The sequence below is a fragment of the Protopterus annectens genome, chromosome 1.part1, assembly GCF_019279795.1.
Source record: "Protopterus annectens isolate FY-2018-M chromosome 1.part1, PAN1.0, whole genome shotgun sequence".
NCBI classification, from domain to species: Eukaryota; Metazoa; Chordata; order Ceratodontiformes; family Protopteridae; genus Protopterus; species Protopterus annectens.
In genome coordinates, this window is record NC_056726.1 from 1,264,390,975 (window position 1) to 1,264,409,758 (window position 18,784).

General features: G+C 36.5%; 1 protein-coding gene across 1 annotated transcript in view; it reads right to left on the minus strand.

Moving 5' to 3' along the window:
* Positions 1-18,784, minus strand: part of LOC122816112 (myocardin-like) — a 573,216-nt gene that overhangs the window by 125,226 nt on the left and 429,206 nt on the right. Inside the window, exon 11 of the mRNA XM_044088880.1 lies at positions 1,428-1,517. Within this exon, the coding sequence (XP_043944815.1) occupies positions 1,428-1,517 (90 nt within the window). The remainder of the gene's footprint in view (positions 1-1,427; positions 1,518-18,784) is intronic.

Below are 18,784 nucleotides of genomic sequence, written 5' to 3' on the forward strand. Positions count from 1 at the left end.
GGCTGTCATGGTGCTGTGGCCTGGGCGGAAGCCGTGCTGGGTGGGAGAGAGGAGTTTGTGCTGGATTAGGTGGGGCATGAGCTGGGAGTGGATGGCTTTCTCTAGAATTTTAGAGAGAGGAGAGAGTATAGCTATGGGTCTGAAGTTGGTAGTGTCTGTGTTCTTACCACCTTTGTGGAGAGGAATTATGTATGCATAACACCAGATGGTTGGTACATAGGATTCCTGAATGGATCTATTAATGAGGATGGATATGGGATAGGCTATAGATTCGGCTGATATTTGAAGAAAATTTGCTGGAAGGTTGTCAGGGGCATTGCGGCATGGTTTTAGCTTTTGCAGTAGTCTTTTTATAGTATAGGTGGAGACAGGTTTAAGGGAGAATGGGGGAGGAGGGGGGTGAGAGAGAGGGTTTGGGGTGCAGGGTGTGGGGTTAGTATTGGTGGATGGATTGGGGAAAGTGGAGGATAATTTAGCTATACAATCAATGAAAAATGTGTTGAAGTTAGTGGCCGTTTCAAGACTTGAGAGGTTGGGATTGGGGCAGGGTTTGGAAGTATTACCAAGGTTGAGTATTGAAGAGATGGATGTCCAGAATTTCTTTGGATTGTTTGAGTGTTTGTATTGCAGACTGCTGCAGTAGTTTTTGCGATCTTTTGTTATTGATTTTTTGGCCGGGTTACGAAGATGTTTATATTCTTGGAGGGTGGTGGGGTTTTTCTGTTTTTGGTACAGTTTCCACTTTTTGTTTCTCTGAGTGATTATCAGTTCAATGTATTTGCAGAAACCATGGCTATCAGGCTGAGGGCATTTAACCCTCCCGACACACAAATTTTACAGACTAATTTTACTATCTGACTCTAATGAAACTGATGGAGAGTTTGATCTTCTCATTCTGCCAAATATGTGATAAAGTTGTAATTAAGAGATGAAGAAGTGAATAACACAGTATACTGTCCACTTACATAGGATATAACTTGCACATTAAAAAAACAGTTCTTTATAATTGCTTTCTGTATATTAAACAGAAAATGACTTTTTTACTAAAACATTAATTTTATGGTTCCAACTGTGGTGGTGGTGCTGCGGTAGCATTGTCGCCTCATAGTAAGACTTTGTCCTGTTCGATTCTCAGCTAGAGCATCTTCTGTGTGGAGACATGCGTGAATGGACATACCTTTGTTGAAGGTTGTGTGTCAGGGCCAGCAACTCGGCACATAAAAATCTACTGCCAATCATTAGCGGACCGGAGTTCCTCTGTGGCGACCCCTAACCGGGAAAAGCCGAAAGACACATTAATTTTATGGTTCCCCTTCTCAACTGATTAATCAGGAACCCACAAAATGCCCACTGTAGGTCTACTCACTGAATCAGTAAAGACATCTATAAAGTGGTCAGCTGCATCTGATATGGGTACTAATACTTGCCTCCAGATTAGAATCTTGTCTAATGGCTCCACTATCGCTCCCGAGGAAGGTTGGAAGACCTGTCTCTGTGGCTGAAGAATTCGCAAGATCCTGAAATTAATACAAAAGTTATGATTAAAATAAGCATAGAAAATGAGTTGTATTTGAAATGTTTTACTTCACAATGCTTTTTTTTGCAGATTATACTTTGACAAGTTAGGCAAATCAGAATTTGATAATCAGTGTATCAGTGCTGCATATTGGTTATATTTGTACAGTAATCCACTTATATCCGGAAAGGAAGGCACAGAACTATATCTCTGAACTGACTAGAAAACCTCTACATTTAAGTCACTAGAGCTGGGTTTACTGGCATGATGCATCACATATTTTAGCTGAAAATATTTAAATTTATTTTGTATTAATCTTGCTTATACCATACTTTTTCTGTTTTAGGTATAACTGGCTACATACTTGCAATCTTTTTACACTTTTCAAATAATCAAGAAGTGAATACATCAAGTAGAGTCAAAGTGACATTAAAAATCACAAAATAAATGCAAATAGTTTGCTGTATTGTCAAAAAACACATTTCATATAATAAGGCATGCGTATACACACACACACACACACACACACTCACACCAGGAATATCTAGGGCTAACTAAGGAATATTTATAGATTAAAGCTAGGAGCTTGTTCAAAACTTACCTAATACCAAAATCTCAAAACTGAATGAAGCTGAAATTACCTCACTGTATTCAAACACTGCTCAGTGTAGCCAAATAGAAGTTGTAACATTAGCTATACTGCTACTTGAGGCCAAAATTTGGGTATTGAATCTGTTGCGTATTTGCAGCCATGTAATTGTTGAGTAAGAAATGCTGTCATTACATCACATGGCACCTTCATATCAAGACAAAATGTTTGCATTCAGTCATTGTCTTAAGACTTGGAGACCTAGATGAGTGATTTAGTGCCCATTAGCATGGAGAGAAACCCAGAGCACTTTGCTTTGAAGCCAATAGGCTTTATTTCTCTCCTCATGAAGTACATGGAATTTTACTTTCCTACAGTGTCTTTTTTATATCTCTTAAAAAATAAGAGAGAGAGAGAAAGATACATGAAATATACAAGATGGTACATCTGAGATAAGGTGTTGTCATTAGCCATCAGAATTCTCAACAATAAAATAAGTACTTTAAAATATTTCATCTGTGTGTGGGGGGTATCATATGCATATTTTTACAAAAACTCAGTTTTTAAGATCTAAAATTTTACAAATTTCAGAGAAAACCTTCAAGCATTTTTACAAATATGATGCAATATATCCATGTCTGAATATATGTAAAAGACACAAAATTCAAAAGGAAAGAAAACAGCCCAGGTCTATAAGTTATTAACAGAATATATTATTGTAGGAACCTACTGCTCACTGTCTATGACACTTGTAGAGGATTTCCTAACCAACTCTAGGATGTAGAAGTCAATGGAAATGCACTCCTTATGGGAATTTTAAAATACTGACTGCAACTAGAAAATATCAACTAAATATGCCAAAATAGTAAATGACTATGTTAAACAAAAATGTTCAGAATAAATATCATGAAATCCACCTATGGATGGCAGTGCATTAGATATTATACCAATAAACCCAGGATGTTTGTGATCCTCATTCATAGGTTCATAGTTGTGTACTAGGCTAATGGCCCTAGAGCCTTTACAAGCCTAGCCCATAGGATTACCCTGGCATCGTGCCACCTGACCTTAGTTCCCAGTGCCTCTGTCGAGTAAAGCCACTGGAGTGATCCATGGCATGAATTTTCTATTTCCCATCCAGTCATCAAGATTTTTCTTAAAGAGGGCCAGTGAGGTGCACTGCTTGACATGTATGGGAAGTCTGTTCCATAGCATGGGCAGTCTCTAGGTTATGAACCTGTCCTTCCAGCATGTTCTGTTGTTTGTGGTAATGAGGTTGAGATCTCTGGAGTGTGTGGTGTGAAGGGATTGGGATTTCTTTAGATGTAGCATTTCTAACAGAGCTGGGTCAGACATGGCTTTGTAAGTCAAGCAGAGATCGCCTCTAAGTAGGCGATATGAGACAGAGAATAGTTGGAGTTTTTTGAGTCTGTCCATATAGGACAAATGTTTAAGCCCTAGGATCCTCTTTGTGAGGTACTTTTGTGGCTTCTGCAGTTGTTGCAGGTGTTTAGTGAGGTACATGCCAATTGGGGCATTGTACTCAATGATTGGCCTAATGAGGGAAGAGTAGAGGGAGACAATAACCTCTTTCTTCCTGAATGCAAAACCCTTAATAATGCGATGTGCCACACAGAAGGACGTTCTGACCACAGTGGCAATGTGGTGGTCAAAGGAGAGGTTGCTGTCAACCTGTGTTCCCAGATCTCTTATAACCCCTTCCATGTTCAGTGGACTACCATTGATGTGGTAATTCATGGGAGCTGTGTTTTTCCCAAAGGGGATGACTATACTTTTTCTGGCACTGAGCTTAAGGCCATGGTTCTGACACCAGTTGTAGGTCTCAGTGAGGCCTTTCTGTAGGATGTAAACATCACTTGGGGAGTTAATAATAGCTCACAACTTGCAATCGTCTGTAAACTTTGTCAACCAGAGTCCCTTCGTGTTGGCCTGGACTTCAGAGAAGTAGATAACAAACAGGAGAGGACCCAGGACCGAACCTTGTGGGACTCCACTCATGACTGGTCGGCAGTCTGACTTGGAGTCAGCTACTTGCACACTGTTGGTTCTACCTGTGAGCCAGTTTGCAACCCACCTAGTGATATAGGAGTTGATGCCTAGCTTAGTGAGTTTTTCTATGATTCCTGAGTGGGGAATGGTATCAAAGGCCTTGGCCAGATCAAGGTAGACTGTATGAACCACCTTGCCTTCATCCACATCTCTGCTTGTCTGACTCAAAGAAGTCAACCAAGTTGAGAAGGCATGATCTGCCCTTCACAAAACCAAACTATGTGGGACACAGAGTTTGGAGATTCCCTATATCCTTGTTTATTAGGTCCATGAAGATGTGTTCCATAGCTTTGCATATCAGACTAGTCAGGCTAATAGGGTGACAGTTCCCAGGGTCTGTAGTCGCTCCTCTTCTGTGGAGAGGGATGACGGTAGCAGTGCGCTATTCAGGAGGGACAAAGCCTGAGGTGAGGCTGTGATTGAACAGGGCACATAGGTGAGATGCCAGTTCACTCTGTAGTTCATGTAGAACACAGCCAGGGATATTGTCAGGTCCCATAGAAACTGTATTGCTGCTTTAACCTATGCAGCAGTAATACTGGGTGCCTGTCAATCTACTGGTATTGTGACTGGTCCCTTGGGGAGGAGGGGTTTGTCAATCATGTCATCTCAGGCAGACAGATACTGGATCCACTTAGAATGACACCAGAAACTTAGCCAATTGTTGAAATCAATCATTTTCTGCTTGTACCGTAGTATAATTTGGGGTGATGGTAGGATGCTGCTCAGGGCTAGGCTCATACCCACCTGGGCAACGTATTCCAAGAGCTCCTCCATGTCTCTTTTCATTTAGTTCATGGAGGTACGCCTCAGGTCATTCACACCCATATGTACAATGACAGAGTCATATTTGTACTTGTTGTTAAGGGACCTGAGTGTGTGTGTTATGTGGCGGATCCTGGCACCTGACAGACAGCTGACTGTTACTTTCTCCTTATTCAACCTAGTGAGTGGGACATCAGTGTGCCTCACTATTGAGTCACCTATGACTAGTGTGTTGGGGCATGCTGTTTTGCCTTAGGGGCTTTGGTTGAGTGGCACACTGTTTAGGAGAGTTATTTGTCATGTGATTAGTGTTGTGTTGTGGTGGTCGAGTGTGTTTTTGCCTTGGAGGCCTCTGCTGTTTGGGTAGATTTTTACTGAGAGCCTCCATGAAGGTGGGTGTGTGGTTTGCATTTTTATGTGAAGACAGTGCTGGTGTGTGTTCTGGAGGGTTGTGTGTTCCATGTGGTGTGGTGCAAGTGTTGATCTTCTCCTCTTGACCAGCTATTCCGGTCTTGGCTGGAGAGTGTGTGGCTGCCAGTTTGGATATATAAGTGCATCTCTCGCAAGTCTGAGTGTTGGGAGGTAAGAGGAGAGGGTTGTCAGTGTACATGAGGCAGTTCTTACATTGCCTCAGGATGCCTGTAATTAAGACAGATTATGATACCATCATCTTTAAGCTGTGAGTAAAATTAAAGACAATCATAAATAAATCAGGCTTCCAAAACTTAACCAGTGAAAACTATGATGCAATAAATCATATGCATAACATAAGTAACAAAAGTAAATCTGTATTCATTGCCTGCATTTATATCCCCCTAGGCAACAATGCAAATACCCTGGAAGAATTCCTCCAATGGCTTTCCAACACATACCCCCATGAAACTATGGTGTTAGAAGATGTTAATATTGACTGGAACAATTATTCCTCTGAATCTCCCACCACCCACATAAACCTTCACGGCTATTCCCAACTTGTATCCTCACCCACCAGAATAAATAAATCCAACTACAAAGGCAGTATCCTGGATTGGATTCTTATCAACAATCACCCAGACCTGCATAACATGGGCTCCCTCCTAGATGATATAAGTAACCACCTACTCACTTACATCATTAAGCATAAAGTAGATAATCAAGTAGATAACCACCACCAAGTTCGATATAAATCTATCAAACAACGAAGAACTTTAACTCCGCCAACTTTCAGAATGAATTCAGAGCATGCAATTGGGCCATGCTTAAAGAACTTCCACTAGATGATGCTGTAGAATATTTTAATTCTAAATTCCTCTCCATTCTAGATTCCCACTCTCCTATCCACACCCACAGAGCCAAAACTAAGACCGCCCCCTGCCTCTCTAAAGAAATAAAAACCAAAATTATAGCAATAAATAAAGCATGGGACAACTGGCGCACCTCCAAAGACCCACTTGATCATATTAAATTCCGACAACTAAGGAATGATACCAAGAAAGCCACATTGTTAGACAAAAAAAACCTTCTATCAACACCTTCAACAAAAACACCAGAACAAACCTCAAAAATTTTGGGCAGGCATAAACAAACTGCTCCACCTTGGTCAAACCTCCACCCCCGCCTCCTCAACTTGTGACCTTAAAATTCCAGACGAAACTGCTAACATCATTAATAATTTTTTTTACCAAAACCATCCAATCACTAGCTAGCCAACTACCCTCCACCAGCTCCTTTCAAAATTCCTCCACAACCACTACCCCACTCCCTTTCGCCTTCCAGCCTGTATCTACATCGACCATCCAATCTCTAATTAACAAACTAAAGCCCATTACCCTGGCAGCGGATCTCCCCCCCCTAAAATATTTACAAAAAGGGGCAGATGTCTCGATCATACTAAACTTCACCTTGACTGAAGCCACTATCCCCTCTCTCTGGAAGGTTTCCCATGTCATTCCCCTTCATAAAGGTGGGAATTCTTTAGACCTCTCAAACTTCCGACCAATAGCCATACTATCACCACTGGCCAAAATTATGGAAAAGTGCATCCACAACCAATCAATGCATTATCTCACCCAAAATAAACTACTGGCCAACTCTCAGCATGGTTTTAGGCCACACCACAGCACAACATCAGCCCTCCTAGCCTTCTCTAACTCTATCAACATCAACCGAAACAATAACAAACTTACCTCAGCTCTCTTCCTAGATCTCTCTAAGGCCTTTGATATGGTCAGTCACCAAATGCTTCTCCGTACCCTAAAGGAACTGTCACTGAATAGTAGCTCTGTTAAATGGTTCCAGTCTTACCTGTCTGATAGACAACAAGCAGTTTTATGGCAGAATAACCTATCCACACATCTACCCATTACTCTAGCAGTCCCCCAAGGTTCCATACTACGATCACTACTCTTCTCAGTCTTTATCAATGACCTACCCACCATCAGTCCCAAGGGCACCTGCATCCAATACGTGGAAGACTCTGCTTTAATATGTACCGCCTACTCCTCAACTGAGCTAATGATCCTAACCGAGAATACTTTCAATGATGCAGAAAAATGGTTTGCAAACCGTCAGCTTCTATTAAACCACAACAAAACTAAACTGCTCATCTTTTCCCCCACCTGCAAATCCTCCTCACCTTTCTTTACTATAAGTTCCAGCAATGGCACAATTTTATCCCCAGATACTCACACAAAGCTCCTGGGCGTCACAGTCGATAATGCCCTAAAATATGATATTCATGTCAATCAAACCATCAAATCTGTCAACAAAAAAACTGGGCTCCCTATACAGGATCAAACTCTTCCTCACTCCTTTTGCAAGAACCACTATCGCTCCGTCCCACCTACTATCTACCCTCCTCTGTGCCTCTCCTCTCTTCACTAACCTGAACCAAGCCACCCTTACTAAACTTGCTAGTTGTTACAACCATATTGCTAGATTTGCTACAGGTGCTACTTCTAGGACCCACCATTGTATCAACCTATCTCAACTAGGATGGCTGAAGTGGCCCAGTCTTCTCCGATATAACCAACTTATAATAACCCACAAAATACTATATCAACCTGAAAAAACACCAGCACTAAATAAGATCATCAAACCATACAGCAACCTGAGGTCACTATGCTCTGCTGACAAACTTCTGGTACAAATAACTAAGAGCATAAATGTGGGGACTCTCTATTCGCCAACTCAGTAGGCAAAACTTGGAATATGCTACCTGCCAAACTTACTCACCAATCCTCCTTAACCCATTTCAAAAAAAGCCTCAAACTACACTTCCAACACCATTGGCAGTGTCCCTGCTTAAACCCTGACTAATCACCACCCGCTGTTCCTGCAAACTCTTCCTAAGCATTTCAGTCATATACTCTAATAAGTGTATGGATTCTTGAAGGGACTTAGCCCATAACTGCGTGTATTATTGTCTGAAATTGAAGCTGCATGATTTTGATGTTGTCTACTATGTTTCATCTATGTTTGTAACCCTACTGAAAACTGCATATTATACTTATCTCTAAATGTTTCTAGTGTTCCAAATGTATTTGTACTCTGTTTTCTGGAGTTTTTCTCCCTGGGCCTCCACTGAGAATGGACATATATCCAGTCGGAATTTCCTGGTAACCAAATGTAAAATAAAAATAAATAAAATTAGACATTCATACTCTCCTACATTATCCAACTAAATGTACTCAGGATGTTATCAGTAAGTTCTACGATAATTTCAATTTTTACAGTCATGAACGTACACTTTTAAAACACAATATACAAATATATTCAATGAAATTTCCCTCCAGAGACCCGCAAAGCTAATACAACAGAAAGAGTTAGTAATTACCCTAATCATAAATATTCCTTATTTTAAAGTACAGAAACTCTTATCTTATCAAATTGTCCAAATCTAACTATAAACTCACTATAATTTCAAAGGCTGAAAACATTAATAATGTACTTTTTTAATTATATCAGAATAATGAAAGGAAAATTGTGAATAGAAGCTATCAGCAAATAAGGGAGTTAACTCAGCCACAGGACATCATAAATAGACTAAAAGAAGAGGATATGTGCAAACTTCACTGTAAGCAAAGATATCTGTCAGAATGATATAAACACAATGGAAAACATTCCTTATATAATTACAGATGAAATGGTCTGTATAAATAAATAAATTAAAAACTCAGATTCAATGGGATTGGACAACGTACCTCATGTTTTTCTATACAGAGGCAAGGAGTCCTAACTAAACTCCATCTATTATTTTAAACAAAATATTACAGTGTGGATACATCCCCATGGGGCCATGCTATAGTGGTAGCAGTTCAAAAGGTAGGGGTAATCAGTCCAGCTTGAAAAACTTTTATATGCAAACTCATCATCAATATTGTATGTAAAATTATGGCGAGAGTATCAATGCAAGTTTTCTTCTGTTATATGTGGAAAAGAATGGGCTTGTTAAAGGGGCGATCCTGCCTTCCGAATCTTATAACATTCTTTGAAGAGATAGTACCTGTACTTTATGAAGGTCTGACAGTTATGTTACTTATCTTGACTTTGATAAGGTATTCAGTACTATTGTGTTGTTTTTATTTGCATTTGTTAATTAAGGTTCTGCACTACCAGCTTAATAACAGATCATAGCTTTAATCTTGTGCTGTAATGGCAGATACTTTAATAAGCATTTAAAAGAGACATAAAAGCAACAGAAGTTAATCCATACGCACTTCAATTTACAAAACAACCACTTTTCGTAGTGGAGAAGTTATCCATAAATGTGAGCAAATGCCTATTCATGCCTTACATCTCCTTCCTCTCCCTTTTTCACTAACATCCTTCTATCAATTTCTGTTCCTGGGTTTCTATCTAAATATACCATAAGCCTACATTCTCTCACTTCATATTGCAATTCCTGTTTGTATTATACTAACTTACCTGCAATTTCTCCATAAACTGGCTAATATTTCTCTATTAAATGATTGTCATATAACTTGTAGCTATTCTTAACCAATGTTTTCATATTATGTCTGATTTGGTATAAGTATTTAAACCATAGTTTTTTTTTTTGTATTATTTTTAAAGATTGTAAAATCATTGTTCTTAAAATGTTTTGTAATACTTTAGAGCTTTTCACCCCAGGCCTCAGCTGAAAATGGACTCCTACCCAGTCTGACTTTCACATTAATCAAGCACCCATAAAGCAAATAAAATTATCTTTCCCAGTGGAGGTTAGCAGTGGTGCCTTACAGTGCTTTATAGCAGGGCTATTATGACTATACAGATGTAAAGTTAATTAGCTAGATAGAATGATTTGTGTGTCATGCAGTATACCGTTATCCAGAAAATTCATCTGAGATATAGGCCTTGTTGAAATTACATATCTGTAATGACATAATGGCAAACCGAACTGCTAAGACTAGAGTTTAATAATATAAAGTGCTTTTCGTTTGCCTTCTTAGGCAAACTTCTTCCGACAATGATACATTGTGAAAGATAGACTTCATTAAATAACACAAGACAATTAAGAACTGCTGTTAGCAATTAAAAATCAAACTACATTTAAAGTCAAATGTACCCAACATCGAAAACTCAGACACAACTATAAATGTCATACCTTAATTAAATACACAAAATGTGAAACATGTATATACAAAATATGAACCTATGTTCTTAAATATATAAAAAATCGACAACTAACATACTAAAACTTTATAAAATATATATATGTATGAATGATATAGATGCTGCTACCTGCAGCAAAAAAATATATAAAAAATATTAACATTTTAACCCAAAAATGTTAAAAAATCAATCATCTTTTCAAACTCGACAATTTAAGGACACTTGAAATGGAACAATAATCATTTAAACCAGGAAAATGGTATGCATTAAGTCTTATCTGCCAAAATAACTCGTGCTCTTCTAATCTAAATTGTACCGGGCCACCCCTGGTATCTTGGCAAACCTGATCAATGACTATAAATTTAAACTTGTGGTCAGGAAAGGCAAGTACGTGTTTAGCCAAAGCGTTGTCTAATTTCTCCTTCTTAATAGTGTAAATATGTTCATATATACGTTCACGGAGCTTCTTACCTACATAAAACGCTAAACAGTTTTGGCATAGAGCTAAATAAACTAACATAGTAAAATTACAATTGGTTCTACACCTTAACTTAAAATGTCAATTATGCACTTTGAACCTATTAGATTCAATGATGTATTTACAATAATTGCACGCTTGGCATTTGAACATGCCAAAAGCCATAGACTGCGGACATTGTTGGTATTCAAACATTGTTTTTAAATTATTGGCTTTCCTGTATGTAATTTGAGGACAAAACCCCAACTTCATAAAAAACATTCGGATCTACCTTAAATAAATCCCAATTTTTCTTGATAATGTTCCAACAACTAACACTATCAATATTAAAGGTAGTAATAAATCTAAGAGGTAGTGTAGTGTCCTGAGAAACAAGGGAATGACTCATTGAATTGTTGTCAGAAACCAAATCAGTGACCTGATAATGAAGATTCCTAACTTGTAATAATGGCATATAAAATCTGTTAGTACGTTTGTTTAATACTTCCTCGATGAGATCATATAACATTTTCACAGGATAGCCACGACATAAAAACATTTTCTTTAGTAGTCCACATTCTTTAACAAAGTCAGGGTCATGGCTCACTATCCGTGCAGCTCAAACAAGTTGCCCTTTTACAACAGCTCTTTTCTGAACAGTAGGATGACAACTCGAAAAATGTAAAAAAGAATTAGAAAATGTGGCTTTCCTATAAATTTTTGCTATATAACAGGACCAAGTCAGGTCCTTAGATAGACAGATATCCAAATATGCAATACCATCATACTTAAATGTAGAGGTAAAAGCTAAGAATTCAGTGGTGTTATTAAAATAATCCACCAACCTGTTGGCATAAGTTTCATCGCCGTCCAATAAGATGAAGATGTCATCAAGGTAACGGGTGTAGTAAATGATGCCTTCTTGGGCTAGATGGTGATCAAAAAACATAACTGTGCTCCCAATAGGCCATAACTAGGTTGGCAATACTTGCCCCACAAGGGGAACCCATTGCCACACCTACTGTCTGTAAATAAAAATTGTCACCAAACATAAAAAAATTGTTAGTAAGAATTAAATCGAGTAATTCATTAACTAAGTCAATGTCCCTGTTACTAGCTCCTCTTCTTTTTAACATTTCACCAATCCACTCCATGGCTATACTGTGAGGGACGCTTGTGTACAAGTCTTTGACGTCTACTGTAAGAAAGTTATGTTGGGCATTAAAGTCCAGTTTATTGATTTTCGTCAAAAAAGACCAAGAATCCTTACAGATCTGGTCTTCATGTGCAATATATCTTTGTAATATCCCATCCACTACTTTAGCGCATGCATAAGTAGGTGAACCGCGCCAGTCTACTAAGGGGCGCATGGGTGGATTGGTTGTATCCTTGTGTATTTTCGGTATACCGAATAAATATGGATGCCTAGGGTACAAAGTTGTCACATAATTGTATAAATCTTGGTCAATCCTCCCTTCAATGAACATTTCTTCTGTACAATCCTTAATTATTCTATACACCCTATTAGTCTCTGATCTAGAGCTCAAGGAATAAGAAGAAGTGTTCAATAGATGTATCATGCAATCAAAGTAGTCAGAGTTGTCGAAAATCACCAAACCACCACCTTTGTCAGGTTTACAAATGCGTGTATTACTAGATCTTAAATATTCAAGACATATCAGGTCACTGATTTGGTTTCTGACAACAATTCGATGAGTCATTCCCTTGTTTCTCGGGACACTACACTACCTCTTAGATTTATTACTACCTTTAATATTGATAGTGTTAATTGTTGGAACATTATCAAGAAAAATTGGGATTTATTTAAGGTAGATCCGAATGTTTTTATGAAGTTGGGGTTTTGTCCTCAAATTACATACAGGAAAGCCAATAATTTAAAAACAATGTTTGAATACCAACAACGTTAGCAGTCTAGGGCTTTTGGCATGTTTAAATGCCAAGCGTGCAATTATTGTAAATACATCATTGAATCTAATAGGTTCAAAGTGCATAATCGACATTTTAAGTTAAGGTGTAGAACCAATTGTAATTCTACTATGTTAGTTTATTTAGCTCTATGCCAAAACTGTTTAGCGTTTTATGTAGGTAAGACAGATATATGAACATATTTACGCTATTAAGAAGGAGAAATTAGACAACACTTTGGCTAAACATGTACTTGCCTTTCCTGACCACAAGTTTAAATTTATAGTCATTGATCAGGTTTGCCAAGATACCAGGGGTGGCCCGGTACAATTTAGATTAGAAGAGCACGAGTTATTTTGGCAGATAAGACTTAATGCATACCATTTTCCTGGTTTAAATGATTATTGTTCCATTTCAAGTGCCCTTAAATTGTTGAGTTTGAAAAGATGATTGATTTTTTAACATTTTTGGGTTAAAATGTTAACATTTTTTATATATTTTTTTGCTGCAGGTAGCAGCATCTATATCATACATACATATATATATATTACAAAATGTTAGTATGTTAGTTGTCAATTTTTTATATATTTAAGAACATAGGTTCATATTTTGTATATACATGTTTCACATTTTGTGTATTTAATTAAGGTATGACATTTATAGTTGTGTCTGAGTTTTCGATGTTGGGTACATTTGACTTTAAATGGAGTTTGCTTTTTAATTGCTAACAGCAGTTCTTAATTGTCTTGTGTTATTTAATGAAGTCTATCTTTCACAATGTATCATTGTCTGAAGAAGTTTGCCTAAGAAAACGCTTTATATTATTAAACTCTAGTCTTAGCAGTTCGGTTTGCCGTTTTGTCATTACAGCTTTTGGTATACTGGTTTACATTATTTCTTTGTTTATGAAATTACATATCTACTTTGTTCTTGTGTTGTTTATTAAGCATCCTGGCTTGACTGGGGTATTTCTTTTTAAGATTGTTTTTCTAAAATTTAAATGTGAGATATAGCCTTCGATAACTAGATATGTTGATGATTACAAACTGGGTAACACAAATGACTTCAAGAAAATATGCAGATATTGTTATGATAAGTCTACCAAAAATAAATAAATGGATGAACAAATATCATGGGATCCTGTTGAAAATGCACATACTGCAATTATGATCTACTGAACTTCAAGACTAAAGTATGAAACAGAATATATATATATATATATATATATATATATATATATATATATATATATATATATATATATATATATATATATATAAAACATTTACGCGATTTTCGTCTCATGAAAATGAAGTTCAATGATATGGCCATTCAAATATTAAAGATATATATATATATATATATATATATATATATATATATATATATATATATATATATATAAAATAATAATAATAATAAAACCAAACTGCAATAACTAACATTAATGAAGAACTGTACTATTAAAACAACAAACTTAAAATAAAAATATATCAGGTATAAGTAAGGTGCACAAGGTAGAGAGAGAGAGAGAGAGATGTAACCATGACAATAGCATATAACTTCTGAGAACACAGTGAGGAAAAAATTAACCAATCACAATCTACACATTTTGTACAGCTGTATATACATTAACAAATATTAAGGTAATATATCCCAACAGGCTCAGACAGTCCCAAATGGTGAGGTAATTAGTTGAACACACAAAACCCAGATGGAAGGTAGCTGGAATGCAGTCATCACAATAGTTGAACAAAATAAAGCAGCAGCAGTAAAAAATCCACCAGTTTAATGAAAAAGTGTAAGCACTTTCGCAATGATCAACGTTGCTTCATCAGACAAAAAACTAATCCACATTAAGTGCTTATATTCACTCACCAAATTCAAAAAGCACTTATACAATTTAATTAAACTAATCCGCGGTGGTGGTGCTGCGGTAGCGTTGTCGCCTCACAGTAAGACGCTGTCCGGTTTGATTCTCAGCTAGAGCGTCTTCTGCGTGGAGACATGCATGAATGGGCGTACCTTCGTTGAAGGTTATGCATCAGGGCTGGTAACTCGGCACATAAAAATTAACTACCAATCATTAGTGGACTGGAGTTCCACTGTGGCGACCCCTAACTGGGAAAAGCCGAAAGACACAACAACAACTCCATATACTTTTAAAGCAACAGCATACTATAAACATCATTCTATTCCTATGCATAAATACTATTAAAAACTATTTCTAATGCATAAATATGCATAAGAATATTAAATACATAAAGTATATATAATGTAATAAGAATTACCTATTCTACCAATGTTACTAATGAAATATGTTAGAATTACTTCAGCTTTCTAGATTTTAGAACTGTTTTAAGAGGGATAGAGTCATTAAGACCTAGTCCTCTATGTGCTTCCAGTCTCAAAATCTAATGAACTTCCATATTTTCTGTTAAAATTACTATATCCCCTATCCTAACACTTATACTTTGCACACATAGCACTTGAAAAAGGAATGTATGTTCTACACATTTGGAGAGAGTATGTTTTGCTGAAGCACTATATTCCTGTCCTCTCCTAGTACAGTATATATGGTCTCTGATACGTTCCCTAAGGTGGCAATTTTTTTTTCCTACATAGAATTGAAAACAGATTTTGCATTGGGCCACATACACTACATTACTTGTGTTACAATCTGCTGTAGTTCTCAATTCCCAAAGTTGCCCTGTCCCTGGATGTTTAAAAAAATCCGGATTCATAAATATACTGACAGCATGCACAATTTCCACACTTATGAGTACCCATATTTAAGCTATCCAATGTTCTAGTCATTCTTGGGTAGCAAAGCTGTTGTTTTAAATTCTTTCTATTTCTAGAAGTAAAGTGTGGTCATGTGCCCACTATACTTGCAGTGTCATCATCCACTAGCAGTATATGCCAGTTCTAATGCATAATATCTTTAAACTTTTGAACATCCATTGTATAGGGTAACACCAGAGATGTCTGAGAAGGTCCCTTATTCTGACCTCTCTCACCATGACCTTCACCTATTACTATATCAGAGTAATATGGTTTTGCTTTACCTTTTCTTTCCTGAGCTACCTTATAATACGCTTTATCTATTTCTTGTTTAGGATAACCTCTACTCAAAATCCTGTTTTAAGATTAGAAAGTTCATTTTTATATGTTTCCTCCTGACAGCATAACTGTGATACCCTCACTGCCTGCCCTTTAGCTATATTTGAAAAAATGTGCTTATTATGCATACTGGTCCAATGCAAAAATGTTGGACAATAACATTGTTTTCTATGAAGTTTAGTTGACCATCCCTCATCTACTTTACAGATGGTGACATCCAAAAAAATCTATATTATGTGCAGAATAGTTCACTGTGAACTGCAAAAAAATCACTGGTGTTATTAAGCTGAATATGGAAAGACTTCAAATATTCTTCACTCCCCTCCCATAGAATAAAAAGATCATCTACGAAACATCTGTAAAAGGAAATCTGGGGGTTAGATGTTAAATACTTCTGTTCCCAGGCCACCATGACTAGGTTTGTGTAAGTATTGGCACAATTAGTGCCCATAGCAACCCCCGACAATTGCCAATAACAGGTTTCTTTAAACATAAAAATATTATGCTCAAGCACAATTTCAAGTAACATACATAAGAACTCTGTTCTTTGAGGGGATAACTTACCATGCCTCTGTAACACTGATTTTACCATGTCTATCCCTTTATCATTAGGTATGCTCGTAAACAGTGATACTACATCTAATGTGGCTACTAAACCCTTATTCAACATTTATATTTCTATTATAGCCTCATACAAGTCCACTAAAATTGTTTAGTATCTCTCAAAACAAATGCAAAAATTATTCAATACTTCTTTCAGTTCACCATCTAAATATATAGAGATGAAGCAGAGCCTGAATGGCTACCTGAAAACAGCAGTATTTTAGAGCTCCATATAACTAGTTAAATAAGACAGGAAAAAATATTATTTTTTTTCTTCAAAGTATAAAATCTTATAGATAAAGGACTAATTTACATAATTAGAAACTTTGGTGAAGTTTTACAAATAATTTCCTGTCAAAAAGCTTGGAGATATATTTACTTGTTAAAATGAGCAACTCAAGGAATTCTCACCAGGATGCTGCCTTAAAGAAGGAACTATAACAGATGACATCTAACCTGCAGGAGCTGACTTTGAAGATGGATGATTTTAAAGGGAACCTAGACAATCTTAAAACAAGCAGTCAAAAACAGGCTGACACTCTCAAGGAAATGCTACAACAGCACCAGACAAGGATAACAGGAATAGAGGTTTCACTAAATGACTTAGAAAGCAGACTTAAGGAAGAGGAAACACTGAAAGAGCTGCTTCTTAAGCAAAACACTTGATTAGTTAATAAAGTAGATGACTTGGAAAATAGGGAGAGAAGAAATAACATCAGGATTTTCTGATTACCTGAAAACACAGAAGGTGAGGATATTATTTCCTTTTTATCAAGATGGATCCCTGACTTTTTAAATTTAAAAGAAGGACTTTCCTTTGGCATTGCAAGGGTGCACAGAGCTCTTGGGAAACCTGCCACTAACTCAAACTCTCCTCTTAGGTCAATAATTATCAAATTTCTTTCATACATGGACAAGGAACTGATTTTAAGATCTACTTGGAGGAAGGCACCTCTAAAATATAAACAAAGCCTGATAAGATTAGATAACGACTATTCATCCAGAATAATGGAACAAAGGAAAAAGGTGTGGCCAATGATAAAGTTTCTGAAACAAAATAACATCAAGGTACAGCTTGTATATACAGTTAAGATAAGAATACTGTATGCCAATGAGATGAGGACTTTTAATGACTTAGAGGAAGCCTCTTCATTTATTAAAAATAATAATGTGATTACTTTACCAGAAGATATGGATTGGATGTCATCTTCTGTCAAGAGAACAAAAGAAACAAATGTCTGGACAGACATCAAAAAGAAAAAGCAAAAAACTGATACTGTTACAGACAAATCTCTCAAAGCATCTACTGTGATATGAATTGTTTTAACATTACTTTAAAGGACCAATTTTATGCTTGGAATTTTAAAACAAAGGTAACTAACTACTGGAATCTTTATCTATATTTTTTGAAAATAGATGACACGAGAGTTTTCACATTACCTCAGGTATGTAAAACAGGGTACATTTCTTTCACAGAAGGAGTGTTATATAGCACATAAAATATTTATACTGTAAATCAACATACATAATATATTTGTATTTTCTCTTAATTTTCTCTTTTCTTTCTCTCTTCTCTCATTATTTATTTCAACTGCATCTTGTCTCCCTTTCTAAATTCTGTCCTATTTACTATACTAATACAGTCTGTATATATTTAATAACACTATCTCTACATAGATAAATAATAGTCTAAAATAATCTAGTTTTAAAGTAGACTAATTGGAATAGTGAACTTAATTAATTGTTATTACAATATTTGTTAGATTAATGATAGTCACTGTTATGCTTATTGGGATTTGGGACATGTTCATGATTAACTCCGAAATGTTCCATTCGTGTACATATGTCCTTTGAATTATTTCCTTTTACTATTAACACAGATATAAAAAAAAAGGAGGGAAAAATGTACTGTTGGTTAAGAGAAGTGAAGCTTTCTTCACATTCTATTTGTGTTGCCATAGCAACAGTAAACAATTGCTGCAGTTTCTAAGGACTCTGTGAACCTGCGAAGTGCATTTAGCCTCACAGATAACAAATAATAAGAATAAGTAATATTGTTTAGTTAGTAAAATGAAAAACAACCTAAGCAAGGTAAAATAAATACATAACAGGACTATTTGTAAATATTTTATGATTTTTCATA